At 37.1% G+C, this 21,575-nt stretch overlaps 1 protein-coding gene across 1 annotated transcript; it reads left to right on the top strand.

Annotated features, from left to right (window-relative positions):
- Positions 1-1,058: 1,058 nt before the first annotated feature.
- LOC128702147 (uncharacterized oxidoreductase YjmC) lies at positions 1,059-20,188 on the top strand. Its single transcript, XM_053796213.2, has 10 exons — positions 1,059-1,365; positions 2,968-3,109; positions 5,694-5,882; positions 12,008-12,069; positions 13,355-13,408; positions 13,803-13,901; positions 14,186-14,378; positions 15,006-15,160; positions 18,784-18,894; positions 19,265-20,188. The coding sequence occupies exons 1-10, from the start codon at positions 1,066-1,068 to the stop codon at positions 19,304-19,306; spliced, it is 1,347 nt and encodes a 448-aa protein (XP_053652188.1). The 5' UTR covers positions 1,059-1,065; the 3' UTR covers positions 19,307-20,188.
- The last annotated feature ends 1,387 nt before the right edge of the window (positions 20,189-21,575 follow it).

Below are 21,575 nucleotides of genomic sequence, written 5' to 3'. Positions count from 1 at the left end.
TATGACTAAGACCCGCATCAGGAAACACTTGTCCTGTTTCATGACAAACTATACCTAACCTTACCTAACCTAACCTAACCTAACCTAACCTAACCTTACCTAACCTAACCTTACCTAACCTAACCTTACCTAACCTAACCTAACCTTACCTAACCTAACCTTACCTAACCTAACCTAACCTAACCTAACCTTACCTAACCTAACCTTACCTAACCTAACCTAACCTAACCTTACCTAACCTAACCTTACCTAACCTAACCTAACCTAACCTTACCTAACCTAACCTAACCTTACCTAACCTTACCTAACCTAACCTAACCTAACCTAACCTTACCTAACCTAACCTTACCTAACCTAACCTAACCTAACCTTACCTAACCTAACCTTACCTTACCTAACCTTACCTAACCTAACCTTACCTAACCTAACCCAACCTTACCTAACCTAAGCTTACCTAACCTAACCTTTCCTAACCTAACCTTACCTTACCTAACCTAACCTAACCTAACCTAACCTTACCTAACCTAACTTTACCTTACCTAACCGAAATCCACCGACGAGCAGTCGTGTACTGTGTACCCAAACTTCTGTCTTGAAAAAGCTAGAAAATTTAATTAGGTACAGGTATACATAAGTACAATTATCATACATAGTAATATATATATTAATTACCTAGGATACTCAAAAAAAGGTCAGTGTGATGTATTTCCATTGGAATCCTTGTACTATATCTTTTTATTCAACATATTCAAGGGGACCCCAATGTAAATCACTTTGTCTTTTTTTGGGTTATCCTAAGTAATTTACACATACATTACTATGTATGATAAGATAAAGATAAGATAAAGATAAAGGTTTATTTCTTTGTAAATGTTACGTGTACTTACAGTTTAGGTTAGCTAAGTACAAAGAAAGCCGCTATCATGCCAGGGCATTTCGGGCAGATAAGTGTACTTATGTGGACCCTTACCAAAATAAACTTACCCAGGGGAATCGGTAAACCCGTAGGGATGACTCAGCTCCTGGGGCAAGGGAGGTTAGGTTAGTGAAGGTACACTTATACATATGTCTGGGTGTTCCGTCTTAGCAAGGTGGGGTGGGGCCCAGTTATTGGCATTTCTTCCCCAGACCTGTCAATGGTGTCCCCGGCTCCGGTTACTACCCCCAGGCGGCCATGGACCGCCCTTATTAACATTATTGAGACATCTTTACTGTGGCCGCCGGTCCTACTGTATAACTGGTTCAGTGCAGTGTGATCCCCTCCTCCTGTCTCCTCTGCTGGTCCAGGACCGCTACTGCTACTGTACCATGGCGACCTTCACGGACAAGGACAAGTACACACCGCCTGCTGACTTACCCACCAAGGTAACTCTGCCATTTACAAATGCTCTGACTCAGCGGTCGTAGCGTTTAGCTCACAACGGACAGGTGAAGGGTTCAAGTCCCGGGCAAGGTGTTAGGTGCTACGGACGGACATGTTTCCATACATCTGCTGCCTTTGTTCACCAAACAGTAACTAGGTACCCAGGTTTTAGCCACTGTACCTGCTGCCCTGGTCCACCTAGCAATAATTAGGTACCCAGGTGTTAGTCACTGTATCTGCTGCCCTGGTCCACCTACCAGTAATTAGGTACCCAGGTGTTAGTCACTAAACCTGCTGCCCTGGTTCACCTAGCAGTAACTAGGTACCCAGGTTTTAGTCACTGTACACCTGCTGCCCTGGTTCACCTAGCAGTAATTAGGTACCCACATGTTAGTCACCGTACACCAGCTACCTTGGTTCATTTAAGAGTAACTAGGTACCCAGGTGTTAAGTCACTGTACACCTGCTGCCCTGGTTCACCTAACGATAATCAGGTACCCAGGTTTTAGTCACCTTATACCTGCTGCCCTGGTGCACCTAGCAGTAACTAGGTCCCCAGGTGTTAGTCACCATACACCTGCTACTTTGGTTCATTTAGCAGTAAGTAGGTACCCAGGTGTTTGTCACTTGTATCGAGTGGCATCCTCGGCCTGACATTATCACTCCGAGGTCCTTCACACTAGTTTTCTGCTATTATGTGGTCAGAATTTGTTTTATGCTCCAATTCAGTTTTAATTTCTTTGAGTTTTCCATATCGCAGTAATTGAAATTTGTCTTCATTTGGCTGAAGCTCTCTTCAGCAAATTAAAAAGTGTACAAGAGATGAAGCATAGGTAAGTACTTAGTATATTCAGAGTCAGATCGCATGACCCAAGCCAGGGGCAAGATCAAGTGGTTTAAAAGTATGTAATAGTTATAACATATGCTTTCCGCTGTCTTTGCGAGATGTTAAAAGTGGAATCATAGCAGATGCAAGGATTTTGTGCATATACAGTGGACCCCCGCATAACGATCACCTCCAAATGCGACCAATTATGTAAGTGTATTTATGTAAGTGCGTTTGTACGTGTATGTTTGGGGATCTGAAATGGACTAATCTACTTCACAATATTTCTTATGGGAAAAAATTCGGTCAGTACTGGCACCTGAACATACTACTGGAATGAAAAAAGTTCATTAACCGGGGGTCCACTGTACTCTGTATAATTTGTTCCACTGTATAATGCAAGGAGCTTCCTAGTTAATGTTATAGCTATGAGGAACTCAATTATGCATACTCATCACTTCGGTGTTTAGATATTCTAGTGATTAAATATCTATCTGTTTGTCCTATCTTACTTTGTAAATGGTTCAAGTTGGACTGAAACATCGTCATAAGCTTCTCTCTCCTATGTGCTGGTTATTTGTGTAAGGGTGATTTCTTTTTTAAACCACTAGATAAAGCATCTATGTAACAGTGAGTTTAAAGATTAATTTAGAAATTATAATTGCTTTGTATCAATGGAACTGATTAACAAAATTTCATCTTGAAAAATGGTTTGCCTATATTTTAGTTTCCTGTTTTTGTGAAATTATTAAGATGTTAATTTGCATTTTTTTATCAGTACGCACCAGATGAAGTCCACCGCTACATGGTAGACTGCATGCTGGCTGTTGGTACTCCAAGGCCTCAAGCCACAGATCTTGCAGATGTACTGGTAGCTGCCGATACTCGAGGTCACTACAGTCATGGCCTCAACAGGCTAGGTGAGGGTGGGTGGGGGTTGTACTCTTATTTTTAGAGTAAATATTTTTTTAAAAAATTCCAGCATGTTTTCACCTAAATGAAGTTTATATATTGCACTCTCCAAGTTCATTGCACAAAAATTTCTTGCTAAAACATGCTTACCCAGGTAAAAATAAGATGTACTGTACTGTACAGTCATGCATTGCTTAAAAATGGGTATACATTCTGAGAAATGCGCCGTTCGGCGATTTCGTTGTTGTGCAAATGTCAGAGTGCACTTACACAAATGTAGATGGTATATCTTATTACACATCTAGGCTATATGGTTTGTTTGTTTTTTTCATCATACATTTGTTGTAAACAGATAATGCACCATGAACATTCCTCTTTATTAATGAAAACCTTTCAGTGCTGGGGTCCATGTTTTCAGAGTTTTTAAGGAGCTTGCTAAGGTGTGCAGAAGCTTCTTCTAAACCCTTCACTGTGAATTTTCTTTGGGGTTCTTTTTCTTCTCCTGCAAGGGCCATGATGAACAAAACAACACGAGATCAAATCAAGCACAAGGGAAAATGGTGTTATCAAAAAGATGCAGTAAACATGAGATGTATGAGGCTGCTGCTGGCATGACATAGCATACTCTTTTACAGTAAACTTTTTTATAAGTAGAAAAAATATTCTCTAAAATAACAGTAAAGAGTACAGTATAGTAACTATATAAACCAGTAACAAAGTTGTTTATTATCGTTATCATGTGCTATGTACTGTACATAATTGTATGTGCTATACTTTTATATGACTGGCAGTACAGTAGGTTTGTTTGCACCCCTGTTATACATGTGAAATGTTATGTGGCGCATGACTGCATTTGAATTATGTGCTCTGGCAATTTGGGAGCTATTCCTGACCACCTGTGTCTCAGGCATTGTGGTTACTAAGCTTTTAGGACTTCAACACTTCTTCCTTTCTCATCATTGCTCATTGACCATAGCATCCAGGATGATTGCTACCAATACAGGTTTCCCCCTTGCCTTAGGCAGGTTCTTTGCATGCAGTGCTATTTGTCACACGCATACACAAACATTAGCACCACCATGTCTGAAACCAGGCCACAGGGGCAGTGATACCCAGAACCTCCAGGATTTGTCATCTGATATACCACTATACCTGCATACACTTTTTCCATTTTACATCCATTTCCACAGATTCCTAAGTACTCCTGGTACATTCCTGCCTCTATTCTGTGATTCATTTCATTCTCAATAAGCACATCTGCTAACACATCCACTGCTACTTATTTAAATAAATTTGCTCCCTCCCTGCCTTCCTTCTAATCAGACTTAGTCTTTCATTTGTGTACAGTTCTTATTCTCATAAATTTGCTCTTTTCTGTGTTTACCTTGAAACTTCTTCTTTTACAGACTCTTCCAACCTCTTGCAACAACTTCTGTCACTCATTATGATTGTAACCAGATATAAACATGTAAATAGTTCATTACCACTATAATTCACTTACCTATCAAAACTTTGCAGCCCAGTCCCTGGAGCCATTATGTGCCTCTGTAAACTTTTGACTACCACCCACACCATGGGTATGGGGTGCATAAAAAAGATATTAAACTAAACTAAATAACTTCTTTTCTGAAACTTCTAGTAGTACTGTCATTGGCAAACAATTTTGGAAACCTCTATGTTTTAACAGATGCATTATTGTTAAAAAACACACTTCACCCTAAACTTAAGCATTTCCTTCTTTTTCAACATTATCTATAACACATTTAACAATAATCTCCTTCTCTTGTATAAATTGCTAAATGTAAAAGGAAAACATTTGCTTTTCTTTTTAGGTCATCCTGCCTAGGTGGGAGACGGCTGGTGTTGAAAAAAAAAAATTAACAATAATGGCGATAATGCACAATCTTGTCTGAAGCGCACTTAATGTAATCAAGACAGCAGTACATAATATTAAACAAAACCAGTTTTCATCCAATTTTGTCCCTGTTCTTCCATCTTCCAGCCTTCCTTCAGCTCCCATATATAACTGGCAACATATCTTGCCCATTTCATTTAGTATATTGTAATCTAAGTAACATGCTGTATCTTCACCATCTTCTATTCAAACACTCCACAAAACTAAAGATTATTGAATTAGTTTAAATAATGTGTAATTCTTTCGTAACTGACCTCTTGTCATTAACTATCTTATTGTACTTATAACTGTAGTTAACTGCATAAGAAGTTTTATTTAATAGGCTATGTCTAGTTCTTAAGTAACATGAAAGCTTTATGATTAGCTGCCCACAATGCATTGCATAATTAATACTTTCTTTTGTGCCTACTATTGTATTAATACATTTAAACTACATTATTTGTCACACATGAAGAAATAAGCATTATTATTATTTACTGGAAAAATCCTCTTCATTTCTGCACATAAGAATTCGAGCCTCACAAATCATAAACCATCTTTACCATTTTCAACCACTTAAAACATATTCCATACATTTGCAACACTAGCCACATTCCTCACTTCTCAGCCCTGTCATATGCTTTTTTTTTAAATCTACTTAAATAAGCTTGTACATTTTTATTCTGCTTTTATTTTAGAGATGTATGTGAATGATGTGAAACAGAAGGTTTGTGATGGAAGTGCTTTTCCCACCATTATAAAGGAAAGTGTATCTACAGCTCTTGTTAATGGCAACAATGGCCTTGGCCCCGTTGTTGGCAACTTCTGCATCAACCTGGCTATTAAAAAAGCTAAGGAAACAGGCATTGGCTGGGTCTGTGCAAGAGGTGAGTTTTCACATAATATATGGCAAGGATCTTGTAAAGCTAGCTAAATATATTGTCTCTGTTTTTATTATTCCAACTCATTATACACAAACTAAGCCTCATTTTAGCAGTCAAAAGAAACATTATATTTTAAATACATTGATTGGTTCTTACAAAGGGAGGTGATATGATTGTCACTGTAAACTAAATTGCTCAATAGAGTATTATTACTATTTTTTATTTTTTTTTCATGGATTGTTTAAAAATTATCAACAGCCTAACTGATGATCATAAACTGGGTTGTGATTTGCAGATGGAGGATTGAGCCTCCACCACTTTGTGATCATCAATGGTCCACACAGTTATAGTATTTCACATAAATCATTATCATAATAATAATAATAACATAAAAATTAATGATGAGCTCTTCTACTCTAGCTACACTTAATGAAAGTTCTGTACTATAGCACCTTGTATGATGAAAAATGGATTATGATAATTGTGTGAATATAAATAAATCATATTATGGAAGTATTGCAAGGTACAGAAAAGGGAAATTGTTTATATATTTACATTGTTCCTCTACATCACTAATAAGTACTGCTTATTTTTCTTTTACAAATGAATATAAATAAACAAGTAGAAAATCGAAAGATAAAGTACTAGTATGGCTTATGCACCAGGGTTTTTGACATACTAGTATGCCTAAATTCTAGTGCCTTCAAGTCTAGAGAGAAAACTGGTAGGCCTACATATGAAAGAATGGGTCTATGTGGTCAGTGTGCACAATATAAAAAAAATCCTGCAGCACACAGTGCATAATAAGAAAAAAATGCCAACCGTTTTTTTGGTTTAAAACAGCGACTTTGCAGTGTATTTTCGTATGGTATTTATGGTTGAATTCTAGTTTTCCTGGTCTCATTTTATAGAATGGAAGACATATTACAGAAATTGAGATGATTTTCATTGGTTTCATAATGAAAAGTACCTTGAAATTGAGCTCAAAGAAGCAGAAATGTTCGATTTTTACCAAAGTTCAAAAGTAAACAAATCACGCCAAGCGTCCAATACACGTCAACTGGCGAGTCTAATATTCTTTCACAAGTGCACTGATATTATTTATGCCATATCTACACTAATGCAGTAGTCTGCATAACAGTAAATCTTCTATTTTTTGTGAGAATAAAAATTCAAAGTGGAAAGCAAAAGAGATGTAAGAGGGGCCTGGGGATGTGACTAATGAACAGAGAAAATGTTATTTTAGTGCCAGGAATGTCTGTCTTGTTTATTCTGGACCCTATTTGGAAATTGGCATCTTCTGAAATTTGTGCAAAATTGGCAAAATTGCCAATTCCTGATCACTTTATTGGATAGATGAAATCGGTAAATGGGTGGTTTCTTGTACTCATTCGATAGAAAAAATGGAGTTCTAGTGAAATAGATACGATTTTTGTCGATTAATACACTGGAATTGGCTGAAAATAGGGCTCAAAGTGGGCGAAATCTGCGATGTGTAAACATCGTTGAGACCGCTAATTTCACGAGAGCATAATTCCTTACGTTTTCCATCAAATTTCATACTTTTGGTGTCATTAAGATTGGGAAAAGATTCTCTATCATTTCAAAAGAAATTTTCCAAAAAATTTCAACCGAGAACGAGTTTAGGAGAGGGCCTCTCGACCCTGAAAGGGTTAATCTTGATTAGTTTCCTTTTTTTGATGATTTGTGAACCAGGGTCTGGGTTCGATTCCCAGTGAGGGTAGAAACATTGGGCATGTTTCTTTACACCGGTTGTCTATGTCCCCCATCAGTAAAATGGGCACCTGGGTGTTAGTGGACTGGTGTGGGTCGCATCCTGGACAAAACTGACCTAATTTGCCTGAAATGCTCTGCATAACAAGCAGCTTTCTATATACAGTGGACCCCCGGTTAACGATTTTAATCCGTGCAAGAGGGCTCATCGTTATGCGAAATAATCGTTATGCGAATTAATTTTCCCCATAAGAAATAATGGAAATAAAATTAATCCGTGCAAGACGCCCAAAAGTATGAAAAAAATTTTTTTTACCACATGAAATGTTAATTTTAATACACACAAACTGAAAAAGGCATGCACAATTACATGACACTTACTTTTATTGAAGATCTGGTGATGATTGATGGGATGGGAGGAGGGGAGAGCATTATCTTCTTACTGTTTAGAAGGGGAATCCCCTTCCATTAGGACTTGAGGTAGCAAGTCCTTTTCTGGGGTTACTTCCCTTCTTCTTTTAATGCCACTAGGACCAGCTTCAGAGTCACTGGACCTCTGTCGCACAACAAATCTGTCCATAGAGCTCTGTACCTCCCGTTTCTTCAAGACTTTCCTAAAATGGGCCATAACATTGTCATTGAAATAGTCACAAGCACGGCTTGCAACAGCTGTGTCAGGGTGATTTTCATCTATAAAGGTTTGCAGTTCAAACCACTCTGCACACATTTCCTTAATCTTTGAAGTAGGCACAATGGATTCCACAACTGGCATAGGCTTCTCAGGGTTAGCCCCAAACCCTTCAAAATCTTTCTTAATTTCCATACTAATTCTCACCCTTTTTACCACAGGGTTGGCACTAGAAGCTTTCTTGGGGCCCATGGTCACTTATTTTCCAGAAACACCACCGAAAACACTGTAATAATACGAAATATTCCGAGTGTATGCTTGGATGTTACCGCGGAGGCTGGCTGGTAAACAATGGGACGGCCGGCACATGTGAGGGCACATTGGACGCGTCTCGGACGAAAATCGGTATGCGGGTTTTTAATCGGTATGCGGGGCAAAAATTTTGCGATAAAAGTAATCGTTATGCGGAAAAATCGCTATGCGATGCCATCGTTATGCGGGGGTCCACTGTAATAGTATGTCAGCTATGGTCTGTATACCTTGTATATGTACTTGTAGAAATAAAGATATTATATTATTATCTGTACTAGGTAGCAGGTTGGTAGACATCAACCGCCCAGGGAGGTACTACCGTCCTGCCAAGTGAGTGTAAAACGGAAGCCTGTAATTGTTTTACATGATGGTAAGATTGATGGTGTCTTTTTTCTGTCTCATAAACATGCAAGATTTCAGGTACATCTTGCTACTTCTACTTACACTTAGGTCACACTGCACATACATGTACAAGTATATAGTACAGTGGTCCCTCGCTTTTCGTAGTTCTCGGCAATCGTAAATTTCGCCAATCATAGGGGTATTTTCGTATAAACATGGACTCGCTTTTCATAGGTTGACTCGCGAATAGTAGTTCGTCCAGGACGCTTACGCACGGTGTGAGCCGGGGAGGCCTCCCTACCCAGCCAGTCTGGCATTGTTTACCAGTGAGTGAAGGTCCCCTCAAGTGCTCCTACGAAATATTTCATAATATTCCACTCATTTTAGTGCTTGCAAGTACTAAATAAGCTACCATGGCTCCAAAGAAAGCTCCTAGTGCCAAGCCTGTGGTAAAGAAGGTGAGAAATATGTACAGTGACAAAGTCTTGTACCATTTTAGGGAAGTGTTAAAGAGATGCCAGAAACAGAGCTCTCTCCACAGTTACTTTGCGAGACAGGACTAGAGTGACTCTCAAGGTGGTCCTAGTGGCATTATGAAACAGAGAAGAGAAGCAACCCCAGAGAAGCAATTGGTACCTGAGGTATTGCTGGAAGGGGATTCCCCATCCAAACTGTAAACAATCCAATCTCTCTCCTCCAGTCTCCCATACACTAAGAAGAATCTCCAATAAAGGTAAGTGTTATGCTGTTAATGTTTCATTCATCATTTCCCATTGCATTGTTTATGTACTACATGTATATTTCATGTAAAAAAATTTTTTGTTTTAATACTTCTGAGTGTCAGAAATGGATTAATTGTATATGCATTATTTCTTATGGGGAAAATTGATTCGCAAATCGTAAATTTCATTTATAGTAGCTCCTCCAGGAACGGATTAATTACGAAAAACGAGGGACCACTGTATATACATACCCCTCTGGGTTTTCTTCTATTTTCTTTCTAGTTCTTGTTCATGTTTATTTCCTCTTATCTCCATGGGGAAGTGGAATAGAATTCTTCCTCCGTAAGCCATGCATGTCGTAAGAGGTGACTAAAATGCCGGGAGCAAGGGGCTAGTAACCCCTTCTCCTGTATATATTACTAAATTTGAAAGGAGAAACTTAAGTTTTTCCTTTTGGGCCACCCCACCTCGGTGGGATACGGCTGGTATGTTGATAAATAGATTATTATCTGTAAATGTTGTCTCTGAAGAAGGATATAACAGATCAGAAGTTTTTTTCTGAAGAAAACAAATGGGATTCATATTATATGGATTGTTGGTTAATTAATATGTGATCTGTTAACATTTCATGTTAACATGGTTGCAAAATATTTTTGATGACCACACTGTGATAATCAGTTACATGGCAGAGTACTTCATGTAGGGGAAAATGTGGTACATGCTGGGTTCTTTCCCCATTGTTACACAGTGAGCCTACAGGAGAGTCTACCATCTTAGTGTTGGCATATGCAATGTACACAACCTCCTGCACCTCAGTGCTCCGTTTATACTCGTCTAAAACTATAATCGGCCTGTGTTAGTGAGTCGAATTTTTATGTTTACATCATCCTTTTTCATCTCTGGATAGTAACCATGGCACCCCAGAAGAATATGAGTGATCTGTGTATGACAGGAATTATTTATTGACTGATTTAAACATAACTTTATTCCCGAAGTCGTGTTTTACCTGGACAGCAAGAGTCTTGCTTTCAAAGTTCTTGTCACTCTTGATAATTCCTGTTTTCATCCAGAAGTTTTGGTGGATGTGCATCCACATCCAATGGATCATGGAATTATTAGGACATTTAAGTGTAACTACACACAAAAAGTTATATGGAACCTTGCTGCATCAATGGACACTGGCTCTGAGCTTGGGATGCCAGACACTTAGCATAAATTTAACCTTGCAGATGGCATCAGCTCTGCCAAAAGTGTATGGAATGAAGTGCCCCAATCAACATTAAGTGAATGCTGGGGAAAGTTATATCCTGGTATGGTGAATACTTTCACAGACTATCCCTCAGTTGAAAGCCAGGTCCAGGAAATTTTGGTAGAGCTCAATGCCCAGATTCAAGGGAGGCATATAACAAATTGAGTTGCAGTTAACAGTGCAACAGTTATGTCAGCATTTCCATATAATTGATAAAGTTACTTATTTTTCACTGAATAGGACCCTAGCAAATCTAGAAGCACTGCTCTGAAATGGGTTCTGGAGCTGCTGCTAATGCCTTATTGTCAGCTATATAAAGTACTGCAGGGTAAAATAGACCATAGATGCATTACACAATTTCTCAGTACTCCAGCACAAACTTCATCCACCTCAGCCTGAAACGCTCAGGCATGTTAGTGGCTTTCTTTGTACTTAACATTTTATAAAATGTAAATCACACATTGTAACCTTTGCAAAGAAATAAAAAATTTGTGACCCCATGGCCTGGCTGGCAAAGCTCTCGCTTCACACACGGAGGGCCCGGGTTCGATTCCCAGCGGGGTAGAAACATTTAGATACGTTTCCTTACACCCGTTGTCCTGTTCACCTAGCGGCAAATAATTACCTGGGTGGTAGTAGACTGGTGTGGGTCGCATCCTGGGGGACAAGATTGAGGACCCCAATGAAAACAAGTTAGACAGTCCATGATGATGCACTGACTTTCTTGGGTTATCCTGGGTGGCTAATCCTCCGGGGTTAAAAATCCAAACGAAATCTTAACTTCCAAGTCAGCCCAGTAGGGATACATTATATCTCTCCACTCATTTTAAAATCATTGACATACACCAGTCTACAACTGCCTACAGTTACAGTATTATAATTTTTTTTACAATTTTAAGACCTAAAAAAAATATGGTTGGCTTTTTTGGGGGTTTAAGGAACATAGCCCTAGTTTTCCCCTATGTACTTCAGTTCATTTGACAATTTTTTTTAAGTACACCATTTTCAAGAACCTAACTACCATGTTAACCGACAGTGAACTGTACATCATTTTGTATGAAGTCTTAATTTTGTTCTGTACTCTAGGTTTTGAATAATTCACTGCCAACTAGCACATGCACATCCTGCTCTACTCTTTCAGGAAGCAACCACTATGGCATTGCTGGCTGGTATGCCATGAAAGCTACAAAAGAAGGACTTATGGTAAGATCTAAGATTAAGATTCTTCATTTCTAATCAATGCATTACAAAATATGCATACAATAATCAGAAAGCTCATAGGATGCACAGCATTTTATTGTTTAGTATTATTTATTTCGCTGACATTGTTTGAGCATTTCTTTACATCATATCATTTTGAAATATTTTTTGTAGAGATGGGATGATGCTTGTTTTTTTGATGATACTGATATTGATACTCGTTTTTAGGCTGGTGCCAGTATAAAAAATAACCAGTGCCCACCAATACTGTTACCAATACCATCAAAATTGGCTGATACCCACCAATACCGATACTCAGTTTTAGGCTGATACAGATACCATCAAAATTGGTTGATACTCACAAATACCATTACCAATGCTTTGGCATACCCCTAATTTTTGGTATATGTACTCCTTCACTAACTATGGGGTTATGTTCTGATGAACCTGTCATAAGTTGAATATGACTATGATATGATACATAAATAATTAACTAGTCACTGAATAAGAAAATAAACAAGTAATTTTTATAACTAAATACCAGTAATGAAAAGTAAATAAATGAATACATGTCTATCCTATCAATAAATGTATAGTACTGTACAGTACCAAAACAGTTTTTTACAGTATATGTACATTGATTTCATTATCCAAGGATGATACAGGTACAATACATGTAGTGTTATGTTGTACAGGTACTCACCATTAATGTGGTCAGCTGAAAGCACACCAGATCACAGTTCAGTGTTTGACGACTACTGAATGTGCCTCGCTATCGCACCATCGTAAAGTTGAAAAATCATAAGTCGGGCCATCATAAAGCGAGGAACATCAGAGACTGGCTTAATCTGGTTCAAGCAGCTTGTGTTCATACTGTTACAATGGCATTTTTTATTTACTAACCATGCACTAATAGTTTTTAAATTAAACAAAATGACAACTTTCATACAAATTCTTCAAAAACTGAACTTCAATAATATCATGACAGTAAAATTAATTATGTAAAGAGTATTGGAGATTAGATCTAGTGACCTTCCTGATGCATGGTACTATTAATACCTGTAGACTTCAGGCACTTACGGTCTTGTGCTAACAATGGTGCTTTGTATCTAAATAGTCACCCAGTCTAATCCCCAGTACTCCTTACCCATAAATTTTATAAAGTGCATATTATATAGTAAATTATATAATTGTTATGTGTAGCAGAAAATTATGTGTACTGCAGTGATATGATTTTGTGATGAAACTGTAATATGAAACATTTATCATGTTAAATATTTATTTTCAGGGCATGAGTTTTACCAACACCTCGCCTCTTGTTGCTCCAACTCGCGCCAAGAAGGTAGATACGCTATTAAATTAAAATCGCATATTATTCGTGAACAAAAGTAGTTTTGTACAGCACAGTAGAAGAGTTACACTTCTGAAAAACTATTGTACTTATACATGTATTACAAACAGTTCTTTAAATAGTAAAGAATATACAGTACTAAGTAGAAAAAAGTTACATTCCAGAATTTTGAAAATTACCTATTCCCCTCAAAATTTTGTAAGTTGTAATGCAAAAATTTAACTTGCCTCACTTTCTGGTATCCACGTGTTCCTTCACATGAATACTCGAGTGAAAGTTGTCTTCTGTACTAAATTTGTGAATACTTGCACTCTTCCTCCACATTTCCCAATCTAGTTTTTCATGCAGTTTTAATTTAAAATTACACTTTTATTTGTAATTACAGGCAGCTCTGGGAACAAATCCAATCTCTCTGTCAGCACCTGCAAAGAATGGGGATAGTTTTGTGTTGGACATGGCAACTTGTGTTGTAGCCGTGGGTAAGGTATGTACTGTTCTTCAACCTCCAGAACTTTTGTATACAGTACAGTACATGCTTTGTAGCATGATATAGCTTATATACTGTGGATTAATGTATTTTGTCGGACATCAGTATGTAGTATGAATAATAAGCACAGAATACAGGATGAAGAGATGTAATTATAAAAAAATTCTCTTAATGAAAATTCCTTTGAAGACAGGTCTTAGTGAAATGCATCACAGTGTCAAGCAGTGATGACCTGGATTTTAATGTAACTCATAAGGTTAATATTTTTTCTGCCTATGAAGATAGAGGTAGAGCGTCGAAAGGAGAATCCTATTCCTGAAGGTTGGGCCTTGGACAAGAATGGTCAACCCACTACAAATGCTACAGAGGGAATGGAGGGTGCTCTTATGCCCCTTGGTGGGACAGAGCTTTATTCTGGGTATAAAGGTTATGGTCTTGGCATGTTAGTGGAAGTCTTCTGTGGTATTATGTCAGGCAAGTGTTAATTTTTTACCTGCTCATGACAGTAATCTAATCACTTATTAAAAGGTTTACGGTATAGTAATATGTGAGTACCATAGATCATACAATACCCGACACCATTGAGGGAAGGTTCCAGTGGATTTTAAAAATGCAGGAAAATCATGTAATATTTTTTTGGCTGTTAAGGTGTTCTGTATGGAAAGGGCAGCTGGAAAATATTAAATACTGAATAAGTGACTGCAGGATAACTGATGCTCTAATGTATTTGAAAACAGTTATGCATAATATAGGCTTTTTCCAAAAACTATATTATGCATATTTATAAATACAGTATTAAAATTTATGTGGTAGTTACATTGTTAATACAGTATTGATAGGTAACTGGTAATTTTATATAAAATGACTACTAAGCTATATGTACATACATACTGGTGTATAAGTACAGTTTATGTTATAGAATATTAAAGAAAATTTTATTTTTATCAAGTGCTTGTGTTAAAGGAAACAAGTGTGAATACTTAAATGAGGTAAAGGAACTTTGTTAGAAAACAGTTAGTGCTAATTCATTATTTTATAATATAGGATACAGCATTGTAACAAAAAAAAAATAAGTTTTTGTTTCTGTGCTTGGCTATCCAGGTGGACAGTATGGACCACATATACGAAGGTGGATGCAAACTGATCGAGAAGCAGACTTAGGGCAATGCTTTGTGGCTATTGATCCTTCCTTCTTTGCACCAGGCTTTGAAGACCGCATGAGTGACATGATGGATTATTGTCGTGGAATGGAACCAGTAAGTAATGAGCAAAAATCTGAAGAATAAGATTATTTAGTGGTTGTGTCAATTAGGACAAAAGATGTGTGATGCCTGAGAGGATTTTATGATTTCTATAAAAATCTCATAGGTTATTTCAATTGGTTAATGAATAATATCATGCTGCACAAGTCAGAGCTGGAACCCAGCCACACAAAACAAAAAATGGGCATTAAAAATTTTATACATAATGATGCATAGTTGACAAATTTCTGTTCAAATTTGCAGATGTGGAAGGTATATGGTAAACTGAACACATGGGGTATATACAGTATGTGTCATAAATATACACACACACACATAAACAGATCACACAAAACAAGACTGCTCACCATAACCTACAGTTTTAAAAGTATAATACTGAAATATGTAAATGTTCTTCACCTAAGCTAGTATTTCATAGGATTTCCCTTCCTTTTGATGCACTCCGCAAGTCACCTAGACATTGATAAGGCTAACATATGAAAGATAGAAGAGTCAATACCTTCCCACACCTGCTTAATGGCACTGTATGCATGCACTTCACCTGCATGCGGTATTCCCATCAAAATACAATGCAACATGTATTGACATAGTCAATAAATGTTGAGAAGTTGCATACTCAAAAATTCCTTTTAATAAAAATGCTCTTCAGTCACCCTACCTCGGTGGGAGACTGTCAGTGTTAAAAAAAAAAAAAAAAAGTTCCAATGGTTTTGGATTACCAACTGGTGTATTTAAGAATGCTATGTGGGAAATATGTTAAGAAGAATTTTTCTGAATGGATCATACATTTTTCTAAAGCAAAAATAACCTGCGCACAGAAGAAACTTATGACGACATTTCAGTCCAACTTTGTCCATTAACTAGCTACACACTAATGTTGGTGTTTTATTTATTATGACACTGGCCGATTCCCACCAGGGCAGGGTGGCCCGAATAAGAAAAACTTTCACCATCATTCACTCCATCACTGTCTTGCCAGAAGAGACTCCTAAGTGCACCACTCACCCTTTTCCCCTCATCAATTCTATGATTCACCTCATCTTTCATAGACCCATCCGCTGACACGTCCACTCCCAAATATCTGAATACATTCACCTCCTCCATACTCTCTTCCTCCAATCTGATATCCAATCTTTCATCACCTAATCTTTTTGTTATCCTCATAACCTTACTCTTTCCTGTATTCACTTTTAATTTTCTTCTTTTGCATACCCTACCAAATTCATCCACCAATCTCTGCAACTTCTCTTCAGAATCTCCCAAGAGCACAGCGTCATCAGCAAAGAGCAACTGTGAGAACTCCCACCTTATGTGTGATTCTTTATCTTTTAACTCCATGCCTCTTGCCAAGACCCTCGCATTTACTTCTCTTACAACCCCATCTATATTATTATTATTATAATCAAAAAGAAGCACTAAGCCACAAGGACTATACAGCACCCCATCTATAAATATATTAAACAACCAGGGTGACATCACACATCCTTGTCTAAGGCCTACTTTTACTGGGAAATAATTTCCCTCTTTCCTACATACTCTAACTTGAGCCTCACTATCCTCGTAAAAACTCTTCACTGCTTTCAGTAACCTACCTCCTACACCATACACCTGCAACATCTGCCACATTGCCCCCCAATCCACCCTGTCATACGCCTTTTCCAAATCCATAAATGCCACAAAGACCTCTTTAGCCTTATTTAAATACTGTTCACTTATGTGTTTCACTGTAAACACCTGGTCCACACCCCCCCTACCTTTCCTAAAGCCTCCTTGTTCATCTGCTATCCTATTCTCCGTCTTACTCTTAATTCTTTCAATAATAACTCTACCATACACTTTACCAGGTATACTCAACAAACTTATCCCCCTATAATTTTTGCACTCTCTTTTGTCCCCTATGCCTTTATACAAAGGAACTATGCATGCTCTCTGCCAATCCCTAGGTACCTTACCTTCTTCCATACATTTATTAAATAATTACACCAACCACTCGAAAACAATATCCCCACCTGCTTTTAACATTTCTATCTTTATCCCATCAATCCCGGCTGCCTTACCCCCTTTCATTTTACCTACTGCCTCACGAACTTCCCCCACACTCACAACTGGCTCTTCCTCACTCCTACAAGATGTTATTCCTCCTTGCCCTATACACGAAATCACAGCTTCCCTATCTTCATCAACATTTAACAATTCCTCGAAATATTCCCTCCATCTTCCCAATACCTCACCATTTAATAACTCCATTTAATAACCTCTCCATTTAATAACTCTCCTCTTCTATTTTTAACTGACAAATCCATTTGTTCTCTAGACTTCCTTAACTTGTTAATCTCACTCCAAAACTTTTTCTTATTTTTAACAAAATTTGTTGATAACATCTCACCCACTCTCTCATTTGCTCTCTTTTTACATTGCTTCACCACTCTCTTAACCTCTCTCTTTTTCTCCATATACTCTTCCCTCCTTGCATCACTTCTACTTTGTAAAAACTTCTCATATGCTAACTTTTTCTCCCTTACTACTCTCTTTATATCATCATTCCACCAATCGCTCCTCTTCCCTCCCGCACCCACCTTCCTGTAACCACAAACTTCTGCTGAACACTCCAACACTACATTTTTAAACCTACCCCATACCTCTTCGACCCCATTGCCTATGCTCTCATTAGCCCATCTATCCTCCAATAGCTGTTTATATCTTACCCTAACTGCCTCCTCTTTTAGTTTATAAACCTTCACCTCTCTCTTCCCTGATGCTTCTATTCTCCTTGTATCCCATCTACCTTTTACTCTCAGTGTAGCTACAACTAGAAAGTGATCTGATATATCTGTGGCCCCTCTATAAACATGTACATCCTGAAGTCTACTCAACAGTCTTTTATCTACCTATACATAATCCAACAAACTACTTCATTTCGCCCTACATCATATCTTGTATACTTATTTATCCTCTTTTTCTTAAAATATGTATTACCTATAACTAAACCCCTTTCTATACAAAGTTTAATCAAAGGGCTCCCATTTTCATTTACACCTGGCACCCCAAACTTACCTACCACACCCTCTCTAAAAGTTTCTCCTACTTTAGCATTCAGGTCCCCTACCACAGTTACTCTCTCACTTGGTTCAAAGGCTCCTATACATTCACTTAACATCTCCCAAAATCTCTCTCTCTCCTCTACATTCCTCTCTTCTCCAGGTGCATACACGCTTATTATGGCCCACTTTTTGCATCCAACCTTTACTTTAATCCACATAATTCTTGAATTTACACATTCATATTCTCTTTTCTCCTTCCGTAACTGATCCTTCAACATTACTGCTACCCCTTTCTTTGCTCTAACTCTCTCAGATACTCCAGATTTAATGGTCTAAGTCAGACTGAAACATTGACCTATGTGCTGAGTATTTGTGTATTTTTCTAATGGAAAGTACCATAGTTTCTCATCCATTATATAATCATAATTTTATAAGGATTATTATTAGTATTACTACATTCATGGAAAGTACTGTACTACTACACCCAATATTATCATAAATCTGTTGAATTCTCTAATGTAAAAAACACCTGGATTCTCTTGGTTGGCTAAATGTCAGCCACACTTCTTATTTCAGGCTGATCCAGATAAACCAGTGTTGGCTCCTGGGGATCCTGAACGTTTCCATGTAGAGAAGGTGAAGCTGGAGGGTGGCATCACCTATCATATAAACCAGATCACAGACTCGGTAAGTTAAAAACATCATGGCTCAGAAATCCACAACCCATCTTTATCACAGATCCCAGTGATGAAGTGCTGACAATGGTGACTCAGACATACATTGCAGGAAAAACTTTCACTGGCATAACCTTTTGCCATGTAGTTTTAACAAGAGTTTATCATGACCAGATAATAACAAGAATTTATCATGACCAGATAAAGCTGTACACATAGCAAAACACTGTTCTCATGATAATTTTAAAAAATTGTCCATTTATTTTCTGCTTATTCTCCATTTGTATCCTCTTTTATTTTATTTTTTCCTCCTGTCCTTTCTTATAATACTGTATTACTCCCCAACTGAGTTACATAATATACCACAGTTTATCTTTTTTCAGTGGAAGCTGGCACAAGTCCTGGGTGTACAACCCATGAAATAGGTGATCTAGAAAATGTTACTTCTCTCCATCAGTCAAATATTGCTATGCTCATTCAAGGAACATGATATATGATGGAGACATGACATATGATTTTCCTCAGGTTAATTGTCCTGTAGTGGTAAATCACCATGTTTGCACACTATTTTTATAACAATGAGTTTGAGTTTAGGTGTAGGGAATGAACCGAGTGAGTTTATCACTTCAACCATGAATATACTGTAGTAAGGGAATGGCCCCAACTGATGTAGCAAATTGATGTTAGTTAAGAAATAGACAGAGCCTGCACTAGAGGTAGGACTATCAGAGCACAAGGAGGTAGAGGGTGGCAAAAGCCAAAAAATACACATAGTAAGCCTTTTATTTAACAATGTTCTACCTGAAGGAGCTTTGTTAATACATGACAGAGCCCCACAGTGATCAAAAACAGTCGTTTAATAAAAGACTTACTTCGTTTGTATCTTTGATTCCTTAGTTCACCTGAGGACAATGAAGTGAAATGGCCTACTATGAAGAGGCCCAGTGTATGCACAGTAGTTTGACAAGCACAATATGAACCAATCACATAATTTATACATGCAGCTTAAGTGTAACTTACAGTACTTTATTCCAGATACTATACTATCATGTAATTTTTTGTTTATCTTCAAATGGGATGTTAGTATGCTCACAAAGCATAATATTTTAATCAGAATTTCAGCATAATAAGGTCAGTGTATCACTGTGCAAATCATTGTAGTATTGTTGCAAATCACTGTGCTAATTAATGTAATAGTTGTAATAATGACAATCAGTGTAGTATAGTGTATATAGAATATATATATGTAATATAATAATGTTATGTACTTCAAAATATGTTAGGGGTGACAACAATGTGATACCTAAGCCACTTTGTTTATTTTTTTCCATGTGAACCTGATGGTACAGTAAAAAAAAATTACATACCACTAAACTTCATGTAAATTTTGTGTCGTATATCAATACATAAAATAATATTCTCAAAAAATATATTTTGTGACAATTTGGCTTGTTTATTTGACTTGGCTTATTAGGCATGACATACACACACTAGTTTATTATCGTTATTTTATGAAGTCAGTCATCAACTGTCACCACAACCTTTCTTTTATCATCTTGGCTATTGTTCCTTTCACTCTTAAAACCCTGATTAGCTAGGGTATGGCTAATATTAACTTTTTTTTGACAGTCTTGGAATTTCCCCTCAACTTTCTTTTACTTTCATACATATTGTTGCCTTTTCCTTATATTAGATGTGAGTGGCTCTAAAAAGTAAATTTATATAATTTCAGTATCAAAATATCATGAAGTGAGACTATATATCTCAAATCTTTTTGACTTCACTCAACATTTTTGTAGAATCCTCATTTTTTTGTACTTTACCCAGTAAATAAAATTTATTTTGCACATGAAATAAATATTACAAGTTAATAAAAAACATTATTTATAAACTCTTTATAATAAATAAGGATTTCACAAACTATGTACAAATTATTCCAGCTGCTGAAATTACTAGGACAAATATAACTGAAATTCTTTCTTTTTATAGTCAAGAGAATTAATATAACTTTAAAGTTAAATTGTTTCTCAGCTACTATGAAAAAAATCACACACTACAAAGCCACTGTTATTAATGCACTTGAAATTTCATGTTATTTAAAAATGATCATGGTAACATCATGTCTCTTAAAATAAATATTCTGGTAATAAATTTAAGTAATCTGATAGTAAAGATACTATTAAATGATAGCCTTTGATCTGATGTATTCTACCACCAAAATTAAATAGAAACCCTCTCAAATGTTTGAGTAACCCACTAGACACAAATGTTGTGTGTTGTTTGATCACATTTTTTCCCATAATGGCAATATTCTGTTCATATGGAACATGTAATTTTCTACCATTTGTCCATTTACATAAAAGATATTAATGGGAGGCAAATTGCTACTATTTGTCCAGATGTGCATAGCTTGAATATTCAGGTGTAGGTAAGTAACTGATGGGTGACCACATCCTTGTGTTCTTTCTTTAGAGGGAACTCAACAAGTCAAAAGCTGTAGGCAAATGCTTCAGGAAACTGATAAGTTGATAAATTAGACACATATGCAACACTTGGGTATCTTTATTGAGAAAACATATATGTTGTAATCTTTTCAAGATTGATGGACTGATTACATAGACTCCAGGGTGAGGGACTGATTATCTCAAACTCCTTCTGATCTTCACCAGTCGTCTTTGTAAAGGACTGATGAAG

This window comes from Cherax quadricarinatus, chromosome 83 (assembly GCF_038502225.1).
Source record: "Cherax quadricarinatus isolate ZL_2023a chromosome 83, ASM3850222v1, whole genome shotgun sequence".
NCBI lineage: Eukaryota > Metazoa > Arthropoda > Malacostraca > Decapoda > Parastacidae > Cherax > Cherax quadricarinatus.
The sequence above is the reverse complement of the archived record's forward strand: the minus strand, read 5'-3'. Positions and strand labels throughout refer to the sequence as shown.